General features: G+C 46.0%; 1 protein-coding gene across 3 annotated transcripts in view; it reads right to left on the minus strand.

The window, feature by feature from the left end:
* PROSER2 (proline and serine rich 2) overlaps positions 1 to 11,340 on the minus strand; it is a 27,703-nt gene extending 16,363 nt beyond the window's left edge. For 2 of the 3 annotated variants that reach the window (XM_027897563.1, XM_027897561.1), the window contains exons 1-2: positions 11,247 to 11,340; positions 1,565 to 1,780 (exon numbers count right to left, since the gene is read on the minus strand). In XM_027897563.1, coding sequence (XP_027753364.1) covers positions 1,565 to 1,744 — 180 coding nt within the window. In that variant the 5' untranslated portion in view covers positions 1,745 to 1,780; positions 11,247 to 11,340. Of the gene's footprint in view, positions 1 to 1,564; positions 1,781 to 11,246 lie in introns of those variants that run through there. The other variant, XM_027897560.1, reaches the window with a different exon arrangement.
* Positions 11,341 to 11,841: the final 501 nt, after the last annotated feature.

Here is an 11,841-nt window from a genome sequence, read left to right on the forward strand (position 1 = left end):
TCCAGCTGATGCATCATCATATGGGTTATCACATGGCAAGGTCCCGTTGGATTAAGGGAATCTATGTTATTTTCTGACACAGCAGACCCGGGATGAGACTGTACAAACAGACTGATTTACACATAGCATTGCTATTCAATACTGATTTGGTCAGATGTCTGGCCTCATGCCTGCTTACTGCAGCTAAGAGTAAGCCCCATGGAAACATGACTGCTACTAGTATGATAACATGGGAACCTAATGTTAGAGTAATGAACAAAATCAACCTCCAATTCTGCATAAAATGAAGTTGTAATTCTCTAACAAAGTACCACTGACACTGTAATTCTCTAAGATTCAATCAGTTTTCATGTAATAAACAACATACACTAATTACCTGAGTCCAAGTGGTGCACTTGGCTCTTGACCTCCCCCAACCCTGACCCTTCACAAATGTTTTCTAGAGCAGATCAGAAACAGTTAAGGAACTAAATTTTTCCATAATACTTGTTTTGTGTTTTAACCAGCAACGCAAGCTGAAGGATGCAGCATCATATTAACAGAGCTGTATTTTCAGTAGAAACAACCAAGAGGGAACAGCTTCAGAGTTACCTCCAGGTGCCAAAAAGCTCACAAAGTAGCACAAAACCACTGAGCGTTTCTGAGGTACGTGCATAAAGAGAAGTGCCAACTTGCCAACTTATTTTCTCCACTTAGTCTTTTACACAGAAAACTCCTATATTAAAAAGGCAGCTGGGCAGGGAGGGCAGAGGGAAAGAGATGGAAAGCCTAAATCCATGTTTCAGGCAAGACAGAGATTTAGATTTCCATTTAGGGAAGGCATGTTTACCAGAGTGCTCTTTCCTCAATTAAAAATGGATGCTTTTCAAATGGTTGGGATGATTAAAAAAAAAAAAAAAAAAATCTGGAAGGAACCATAGCTGCTTTCTAGGCTTAGCCTGTCACAGTACTAAGCCCACTGCTGAGTTCAGTGCCTGATTCACCCTGCTAATTGGGAAAAATGCAGAAGTGCATCCTACTCCCTCAGTTACTCACACACTATTTAAGTGGCCACACTCTCATACTCACTAATGTGAAGACAGCTTTGTTTGTGGTGATGCATTTGTTACTCATCTAATTAAGGTGGAATAAGCCCAGACCTCTATTCAGGAGTGTCAACAAAGAGCTTAAGCAAAAAACTGTGTGTAGAACCAACACTGTGCTTAAGTTCCTTTACGAGCTACTTAAAAAATCAAGGGCAGAGCTGTGCCCCAAACTGTGCCCTGCACTGAGCAGCCTGGTGTGATGCCTGCTCCTCGCTGCCAGGGCTCTCAGGGAGGAAGGGCTGCAGAGGAGCTCTCTCCAAGCTCTCAGAGACAATCAGACCAGAATAACAAGCTCTTTTAACAAAGTAGAGAAGTCATTTCTGGCATTTGAGTTTAACAACATAGACCATGAGCAACCACTTAGGACTAGAAACAGGGAAAAAAAAAATGTCAATCTTAATAAAACAAAAATCCTGTGATGGGAACAGAGCTTCTAATGTAATCTGTATTACTGAGTACAGGGCTCATTAAACACTTACCAAGGCAGGATTTCTGCACCTGGCTTGGCTGCCACGATTCTCCACGCTGCCAGCCCTCTCCGTGCTCCCAAGTGCGTGCTCTGGAGAGATCTGGGATGCCATTTCAGGAGAATCCGAGAGGAGATTTCTAGGCATCACACTTCCTTGGCTCGTCAGTCCCGATGCGGCACTGAAATCCATCAGCGTGTTACGTGGGGCTGGTGGCTTTGTTCATGTCTGGGAACAGAGAACAGTGTGGCACCTTTAAACCTGCTGGTTAAAAGACTTGAAAAGGAACAGAAAATAAGTGGTAAAGAAAGATCCCACACAAGCTAATAAAGGGCTTATCTTTATGCTCTGGAGCACATCTACCACTTACGGGCACCTTTTTAAAAAACTGTTTTATTCAAAAGGTGTGACTTAAAACAAAACAAAACAAAAAATTGAAAGAAAGATTCTGTGCCCCATATCTTGTGTGCTTCCAAACCAGATGTATACAGGTAGCTACAAGCATGGACCCTGCATACATTTCTACTACAGATCCAGTTTGTGTTTTCCAGCCTGACACATCATTAACAGTGATAAAATCCCACTGGCTGAGATATCAACTGGCCCAGCTCAAGTAGCTTTATTGACTTTTACACAAGAATTCTATTTATTGGATCACACCAGGGAAACAGAACCCAGTTCAGTTCCTATCACTGCTGCAGATAACTCACATGTTCCTGAAGCAGCTCTGTGCCACCTACCCCTGGTGAAAGATCCACGAGCAGAACTTGGTGCCGCTTTTGCACCAACGCGTTACAAATTGCATTTTAAAGCTTAAAGAGCTTCTATTTCATTCAGCCATGAAGAAACAGCACTTGTACATTTGGAAGACACTTACTGGAACAGACATATGCACCAGCACTCACTGCAGCAAAAGCCCCCAGGTTTTTAAGCTACCCCAGTGCCCAGTTCTGTAATCCCATTCTGAATTGTCAACATCTCCCAAAACACTCCGGCAGAACTTTTTCCTTTACTCTCAAGGACACAAAGACAAAAGTCATCTCAGTGCACTAACAGCATGAAGAGGGGGTAGGCAAGGAGTAGAACCCAGCTCATTTCTCGCTCCGATACATTAAGACATCCTTTGCAACAAGAAATGGCCTTGTTTTTTAGCAGTCCGTCTTTTCCCCCGCCCTGCCCGTGACCCTTGAACAGCAGCGACACGTTCCTCAGAGCAGCTGGCACCACGTCAGACACAGCCAGCTGGGAACTGGATACCACCACCCCGACACGGCACAAACGAGATGAGACGGTCCTGCTTCCCAAGTGCTGCTCCCTTTATTGTGGTTCGAGAGGCGACACGAGAAGCAGAGCCCAGCCTGCATTTCCAATTCAATGGGATTACTTCTCCTGGCTCCCCGCCGCTGTGGGCCGAGGGCTGGGAAACCAGAGCCTTCTGGTGAGCTGATTAGTGTTTCATAGCAGTGAGATAACATCTGCCAGCACTGAGCAACAATTCCATCCCGCTGATCGCCTCCTCCCAGGAGAGGGCTATGACATTACCAGGGGTGCGTCGCCTACGCCGCAGCACCAACAGTGTGTCCTGTGGGAAAAGCTCCCACACAATGCAGCCAGGCTGCACTCCACACACTCTTGGAAGCACATCCACAATCCACAGCCCCGGATTGCCACAACAAAAGTATCGGGTAGCCTTTCTTGTGAACATTAGGTCTTAACGATCGAGAGTTCGCAGTGCTTTTACACAAAAGGAACCTTCTTCCTTCCCTCTGTTAATAACTTTGGCTATAAATAGATACAAAGCACCCTCAGGATGGGCTTTAAGTGATGACGCAGAGGTAGAAACACGCTCGTGGTCCTGGTTTTGACACCTGCAGGACAGACGGACGTGGGAGCACTGAGGCAGCCGCTGCATATCCAGGCAGAAAGATAAGTGGGAAAAGAGCAGCCCAAGCCTAGAACACATCCTGCAACAGCAGCTCCATCTACAACAAACCCTGTGGTGCTGAACAGCCTCACACGAACACCCCCACACAAGAAAATAGGTCATTTTAGAAGCCAACATTATCAGTGAAAATCTCACCCCACTGAAATCCTACACAAACACACAAATATATATAATTTTAAGAAGAGAAGACATCAGAAAAAAATCTAGACACCTCTGAAACTCCCACTGACTTCAGATTTCATCACCTATGACTTTCAAGGTGATGTTCAGATGGAAAAGAAGGACCAGCAAGAAGTGAGTACTCCTACTGACATCCAACATAAGGCAAACACTATTTATTTCTCATCAGCACTTTTAAGCTGCAGCACCCATTTTTATCCAAGTGTCCCCCGTATAAACTGACCATACCATGTCTGTTCAGTCCCTCAGTGATGTGTTACAGACCACTGGATTTCTAGATTTATACTCACAACTGTGAACATTTTATAGACCACATTATAAGAGGTCATAACTGCAGATTACAATAGATATCGTAGGCAAGATCCACATTTGAAGACTAACCACATGCAGATATTAATCCAAGTTACCAAGAAACCAGTCAACAGGCCCAGGCTTTGAGAGAAAAGTATTTAAGAGTATTGTCCTTTCTCCAACAGCAAGACCTTGTATAACCAGGACCAAGTTTCATGCTGGGCTATCTTTATCCAGGACAGCAGGAACACCCACGCTCAGCAGTAATAAACTTTAAAGCCACAGGTTCTAAATAGCAACAAATAACTCTGCTTCCAGCAAGCTCCCATTATTCATCCTGGAGCTCCAGCTCAGATGTTTCACCAAGCTCCTGAACAATGACTAAAGAAAGGCAGGGAGAGAGACTGGATCAGAGAGCTGCCCAAACAAGAGCCAGGACCAGGAATTACAGCCCCAGTCCTGCTTTTGTGTTGGAAGCTGTGGCTTCTTTGGGGGTTTTACTCATTTTAGAAGAGCTTGGGAGCTGTGCAATAGCCCATGAGCCCACAGAAAGGGTGTGGGGGAAGATCCTTTTTCCTTTTTATCCTTCACATCATCTTCAACACTTTCAAGGGTGCGTGCCATTAAGATCATAACCCATTCGTATACATTATTTCTTCTCCTCTTTCCTGTTTTTTTTTTTTTGTTTTGGTTTGGTTTTTTGTGCTCTCAGAAACTCCCACACCTCTGTACAGTGTCTGGCACAGCTAGAGCTGACGTGAGGCTGACTGGCACTGCTGCAATGCATCCAGCATTTGCTTTACAGACAAATTCCCCTCCTAACCATGCCTAACACTGAAGCCCCTTCACCCTTTCCACGTCCCCTGTATTAAGTGAACGACTTTATATATTTAAGATCCGGGTTCGATTCCCGGTCGGGGCCCCTCCCCGGGCAGATGGAGCTCGTTAGCCCGTAAGGCAATCCATCTACATCCTGAGGACCTCGCTGCCACCGTCCAAGTGTGCTTGGCCCCGGCAGATGAACCTCAGGATTAAAGGGTGAGCTCAGTTCCGCGCACACTGTGTCTCACCTAAAAAATCCAATGCGCAGGCTGGAAGGTGGAAAGACCTTCCCCAGTTCTTCGTTCGCGAAGAGACTGGCCATTACATATATTTAAGATAGAAACAGTGAAGAATCTAACAGGCTTGCAGACCCCAGTGCCTGTTTCAGCAGGATTGCCAAGGTAACCAGCCAGGGTTCCAAACTAAGGTAACTGTGCTCAGAGAGAGCAGGAACAGCAGGATGACAGGCGGCTGTTCCTCCTGACCTTCAGAGATGCATTAAATATGAAAGTTGCTCGCAGTGGGATTTGTTGTTCAGTCATTGCGGTGGGGATTTTTTTAGCTTGGTTTAAGAGATGTGTGCCTGCACCACTAGGGATTAATAATAAGAAGAGACCAGACCATGACACAGGAGTGCAGAAGTGTGACAGGAACAATGCTATTTGGAGAGATGATCCCAAATATTAAACCAAAAAGACATCTTAGGGCAGATGTGATTTTATCAGCCGAAGTAATCACTTCTTGCTTACACTGGAGGTAGCCTTCATGAGATATTTAAAACAATACAAGTCACATATCATGCATGTTTGTCAGAGGGCAGCAGGAGGAAATTGAAAAATTCTGAAGTTAGCACTGAATTTCACCTCCAAAGATTTAATTTTGCTTTGACACAGGCACATAATTCAAACAGAATGTATTAAGCTGCCATCAAAGATAAGATGAGGCCTGTCCTTCCAAAAGGGATATTTTTATAGCTCTGCTGACTAAGGTTACTCCTTTGCTGAAGCTCAGTGTTAGCATTTACAAGGGGCCGTTTCTGTAGTAGCAGGAGATGGAAAAAAAAAAATTGTTTATTAACTATCCTGTTTGAAGACGAGCTTCATAGGCAAAAAGATCAATCCCACAGAAGTACAAGACATTTAGATGCTAAAAACTCAACTGCTACATAAGCCAGGAGCCAGCAGAGAGCATCATGCCATTAACTGCACAATAGATTTAAGATGAGTTGACAAAATTTAGAAAACCATCATACATTTTTAAAAGGGCACCAGACCAGTCTGTCCCCTTCACCACACACACAGTTTCTGGAACACTCTTTGCAGGAAATGTTTGTCATGATAGATTTCTAAGCCTCAACCGTACTCTGAGCATTTCATACACCTTGCCTGTTCTTAACCAGCTGTTCCTCAGTGATACAACTGAAACAGCAATGGCACACCCAGCTCTGTGCACACTGTCACTCGTCTCACACTCTGTAGTGGTGGTGGAGCTTGGAGGGAAATACTCTGTGGTCACCTGATGTGTTAACATGGCATGGGTTTATAAACCTGATGGCACAGGGGCAGACTGGAGACCTGGACCTCTCTCAGCCTCGGACAGCTGGCAGCAGAGCACGTAGAGCAAGGCAAGGGAGAGGAGGAATTCCTTCAGATTCCTGCGTGTTGTGGTCAGGAGACCAAAACAGGCCAGGTATTTGTGTCTAATAACCTCATGAGTTTTTCCTCGTATTAAGTGCTCCTGCAACATACCTTTGAACCTGCTGTACGAGACCAGAGCTGAACAAAACCAGCTGGTCCACGACTCGTCTCCACTGAGCCACTGCTGCTCCAAACTCCTCAGAACTCACTGATGGTTAGTTATGGTTATAGTGGACACATTCCCTCCTTCGGAGCTATCAGCAACTGAATTCTTCTTACCTTCTTTAGTATATGAAACACTGAGTAAATCCTTGAGCTGTCCTACTCTTGTGGTATATAATGTTTAAGCTTTCTAGTAGAAGGATCTTGTGGTATATAATGTTTAAGCTTTCCAAACCTCACAAACTTCAGGAGCACACAGGATGGCCAGAGAGGTTTTGATGAGCACATGAAGCCCAGAATCAGATAGTAAATTTGTTCCTGCAGAAAAAGTCAAAACAAAACTGAAGTAACAACTGACATAATTTGATGTTTAGGAACCAGGGTTGTCCAACATGGTTAAATTCTCCCTTTTCTTCTCCATACCATAAGCGTGGAAGCTTAGGATAATGTGCTGTTTTACTATGATTCACATTTTATCTCCTCATGAAAAATCCTATCTGCCCGAAACAGTCATGGCCATTTAACATCCAGCAACCAGGAAATGTTCCTGCCCTTGTTTAGAGAGGGAATGCCATCAGAGTATGGTCAGACAAACAGAAATGCTGACCATTAATAAAAAAAGAACAAAAAATACACACACACACACACAGAGACTATGCCAGTATGGTCCTCTAAATGAAAGCCAGGCCAGCAGCATTTTTATAGACACTTCCTTAGGCATCAATGCTGATTGATATTTTCAGAATAGGTGACAGGTAAGACTGAAAAATGTTTAGCCAAGTATGAACTCAAGGTGCTCTCATGGCAGCCCATGACAAGACATGCAACTACTTCCAAAGGAAAGAGAGTGATAACAACCCCATAAGGCTCCCAGAGTTCAATGCATGCAACACTGATATTTTGTTTTAAACTTTCTGGTTTCTGTGGTGCGCTTGGGACAATTCAGACTTTCCTCTTCAGGCTGGAGAGCTACAAAATCCATTAGTTTAAAAGCTAAAAACAAAGATTCTCTCAGTCCTCTAAATCTGGAAGCTGCAGCCTCAAGAAACACACTGAATGTCATTCATAAAACTAGTGCTAGAATCTGTGAGAGCTGCCAACGGTGAAATAATTAATCCTGTGTACACAGGTTTTTAAAAGAACTAGATGGGCAAGGCACCAATTCAGTAAAAGTGAAATCTGTCTGACTTCACCGGGACATTTCATCACACGCTGAAATGGTTCAGAGAATTGGATCTCAAATTAGATGTAGCAACCACTTAAAAAGAAAGGAAACAATCACAAACTAACATTTTCATCACCCAAGTAATAATTCAATCACTTCACCGAATTCTCCAAATCATGCTTTGCTCCGAAACAACGCTTCAGGTCACACCTTTGACCGCCTTAATCCAAGCCTCAAGACAGCAGAAAAAAAAAAAGGATTCCATACCGTGCTTTGTTCTCAACTGGTCTTTCTAGCTTTTCAAGAACAGCTTTTTTACTTTTTTGAAACCCTATGTTTCAGAAACTTAATGTTACCTGCTGAAGACAACCGAGCCAGCACCAGAGCCTAAATCCTCAGTACCTCATCCTTCTCTCTGCAGCGTTTGGGAAACGCTGCTTCTTTTAAAGCAGTGGAATACTAGTGCTACATCAATTTGCTACATCAGCAACAGCTTCACTGAACACTGTTGCCCAAAGCAAAGGCCAGTGGCAAAGGCTCATACACAACATTGCGGATTAAACCACCAAAGATCCCTGAAGTGCTCACATTTCCCACACCAACAGAATCCCTTCCTGCCCCAACTAAAAATAAAACTACAGCCAGTGACAAGTAGTTACCTCTGCCCAGGTTAAGGTCTGACCTGAGGACAACCATAAGGCTCTCACTGGTCCACTCCAGCTGAGATTTGATGACCAGTTGGCTCAGTTGGGAGAAGTGCATGGGATACCCAGAGCTGTCTAGTCCAGCATCGTGTGGGGCTTTAAACACATCCAGGTGATGGCTGAGCTCACCTCCGACTTCAAATGCCCCTTATGCAAATTTCAACCAGCAAAGCGTCCCATTCTTTCAAAGTTACTCCTTTTAAATCTGCCCTGTTAACATCAGGGTGGTGCTATCTGTGACAGCCGGCGCTTTAGAAACATCAAGTGTACATAAACAATTTCGGGCAGAGACGCCTCTGTAATTAGCCAACTTCTGTCTTGCTACAGGTGCAGCATCGCTGGGGTTTAGGGTTTCATTATGTAACTACAGTCATAGCAATGGGGAGCCAAATCCTGTTTTACAGAGCATTTAAGACAGCAAGATAATTTTCAGCCCCGGTATGGCTGTGCCACTGTCACAGCTGGATTTTAGGCTGCTTTCTTATGTTTCTTTTTGTGACTGCTGTGTTGGTATAAGAAGGAAGGCAGAAGTCATCTGAAGCACAAAGCAGAGGTGTTTACTTTAAAAAAAAAAAAAATCAACTAATTTATGGGCATTTCATTCCTATGTAAGTACATAAAGGTCTGCCTGCCCAAAGTAAATAGAGCTGAAAACAGCACTGGCAAAACAGAGCTGTAAAGTCTTGCCCTGGACTTTACTTGGTACAGGTTTAATTCATGCAAACCCAATTGAAAATGATATATTTAAGCAGTTAGTTATACTGGGAATTAAAATTACTTGCTTTTATTTTTTAATTAAAAAAAAACAAAAACAAAAAAAAAACAGAGGAGGGAGGACTTAGTAACAGCCTGTCTGGCTGGCTTTGAAAGCCACATTCATATGCTCATTTATTTTCATGCTCCAGTATTTTAGAAGGTCAGTCAGCCTGAGACTTGTCAACTGCTCAGGAGTTAAGTTGTTCCAGTTACTATATCCAACCAGCAATCCCTTTGCCAACATTCTTGGTTAATATTTCTCTCTGAGGCATGCAGAGAAAAAGCTGCTATGACTAACAGAAGAGAGGAGTTTTACTACTGACAAAACAGAGACACAATATAGAATCTCCCTGTTCCTTTCCAATGCCAGGCATTACTTGCACTTCTAGTCATAAAACTTCATTTTACTCATTCACTTTCCATAGTAAAAGCCCCAAACAAATCCTTGATAAGAAAGGCACTGCTGGAAAATCTATTCCATTTCTGAGAAATAATTAATAACTTCACTTCCTGGAAATCCAAGCGAGCAACACTTTTTCCCCTCCTTTTACTGTTTAAACACCAGCTCCCCCCTTATACAACAGTAATTACTGCAAAGGAAGGAAAAAAACCACAGTCATTATTCTTTAAAGTAGTACCTGTACAAGGAAGTCCATCTGCAATGCTGCATTAGTCAAGGATCTGTGGCAAAGTCTTAAAATAATACCTTTTTATTAGCCTAAGCCAGAAATTGCGAAAGCTTTTAAAGCTAAGACTTAAGCTTAAGGGTTTGGAAAGAAGTCTTCCCTTCTGTGCCTTTCACAGAGGGAAGGGGAAAGGAAATAGCTGTTACATTTCTGATACTTGTTATGGCTTAAAGTACTTGCAAAATCTTTGGAAAGATAAGAGAGCCTCCCCCAAAATCTCTTTCGCATTTCATCTGCATGCTTGTTACCGCAGGAATCATCTCTCGCTACACCCATGCACAGGACCAAGCACAACAGAGCTCCACTTCCAGCAACCTCCTCTCGCTGCCACACTAAAACAAAAACTATTCAGGAAACATGCCCTTGAGATCCCGGATTACTGAAAATCCCGAGAGTGTTTTTAAGGCTGTGTTTTCTCTTTGCCCATACTAAACCTCGCCCGAACCACCTAAGATTAGGATCTTAAGGAGCACCAGCCATCTCATGCTTACCACCTCCAGATGGAAAAAGCACCTGACGGGGGGAAGGGAGGGGGAAAAAAGTATTTTGAACTAGAATGTGCTACTGTTTACACCAACAGCTTTTCCGATGGTAACGTGGAATTGCAGTCAGTCAGAAAGCCAAGAGGAGGCAGAAGGCAGCTGCTTCCCATCACCCTCAGTCCGTCAGGTACACCTCACATCCAAAGTTTAACCGCGAACGGGTACGAGACCTTTACTTAAACATATTTTCTTTAAGCTGCCAATTAGCACAAGCAAAATGTTTTTAAGTTATCACAGGGAAGAACGAGAAACCCGTGAGGGGCGAAGGGAGGGGGAAGGGGGGAATTCTTAACAGCTCAACGGTGGGAAAGCAAACCTCACCCAGAGCAGGGCAGTAGTTTGTTGTGCCAAAACTAACCCAAGCCCAAAGCTGCTTCCCGGGGCTGTGCCGGTCCCTGTCCCCGCTCCCAGTCCCCGCTCCCCCTGTCTCTGTGCCCGGTCCCGCCCAGAGCCCGCACGGAGCAGCTCACGGAGCTCCCGCCACCCCGACCGCCGCTTGCTCTTGGAACAGGAGGGAAGGATGATTGAAAATCCATTAGTGAGTAATAAGAGCAACGCCGGACCATTCCCCAGTGGCGGGCTGACAGGGGCGCGGAGCTCCGCGGCCTCTCCCCGAGGGGACACCGAGCCGGGGACCGGCGGAGCGGGGCGAGATCGCCAGCGGATCCCAGTCCCGAGGGGAGACACGCGCGGGAGCCGGGGACGGGAGGGAGGGAGGGAGGGAGGGAAGATCCGCTCAGCCGGGGTCTCCGGCGGGGCGAGGGGAGCTCGCTGAGGGAGGGAAGGAGGGCGGGCGGCACTCACCGGCGGCGGGGCCCACGCCGCTCCCGGCGAAGGGCGGGCAGGTGCCGGGGCTCGGCCGAGCAGCCGCCCCGCTCTCCTGCGCACTGCGCCGGCCGCCACCCACGGCGGGCGGATAAAGCGGCCGGGCGGTGCCTCAGCCCGACCCGGGGTGGGAGCGGCGCCCGCCGCGGCCCCGCCTCGCCCGGGCGGCCCCGCCGTCTTTGTCCCGGCGCTCGGGGCAGGGCGTGAGGGAGGGAGCCCGATCCCGCCCTGAGGAGGGGGCGGCGGGCGCTGCGCGGCGTGAGGGGACCCTGGTGTGGGATAGATATAGGGGCCGTCAGGGCTCTGGAGCACCTCTCTTACGGGGAGAGGCTGAGGGAGCTGGGCCTGATCAGCCTCGAGAAGAGGCACCTGAGAGGAGACTTCATATATATGAGCATCTATGGCAAGAGGATGGATCCAGGCTCTGCTCGTGGTGCCCGGCCATTAGAACAGAGGGTGCCCAGCCCAACCAGTAGATCAACTGGCAGGTGGCAAAAACTGATGCCCAGGAAGTTCCACTCGAACGTGATGAAGAACCTCTTTATTGTGTAAGTGACAGTGCACTGGAACAGGT

Source organism: Empidonax traillii, unplaced genomic scaffold (genome assembly GCF_003031625.1).
Source record: "Empidonax traillii isolate 1590-97213 ecotype Southwest subspecies unplaced genomic scaffold, ASM303162v1 scaffold549:size456157, whole genome shotgun sequence".
In the NCBI taxonomy this organism is placed as follows: domain Eukaryota; kingdom Metazoa; phylum Chordata; class Aves; order Passeriformes; family Tyrannidae; genus Empidonax; species Empidonax traillii.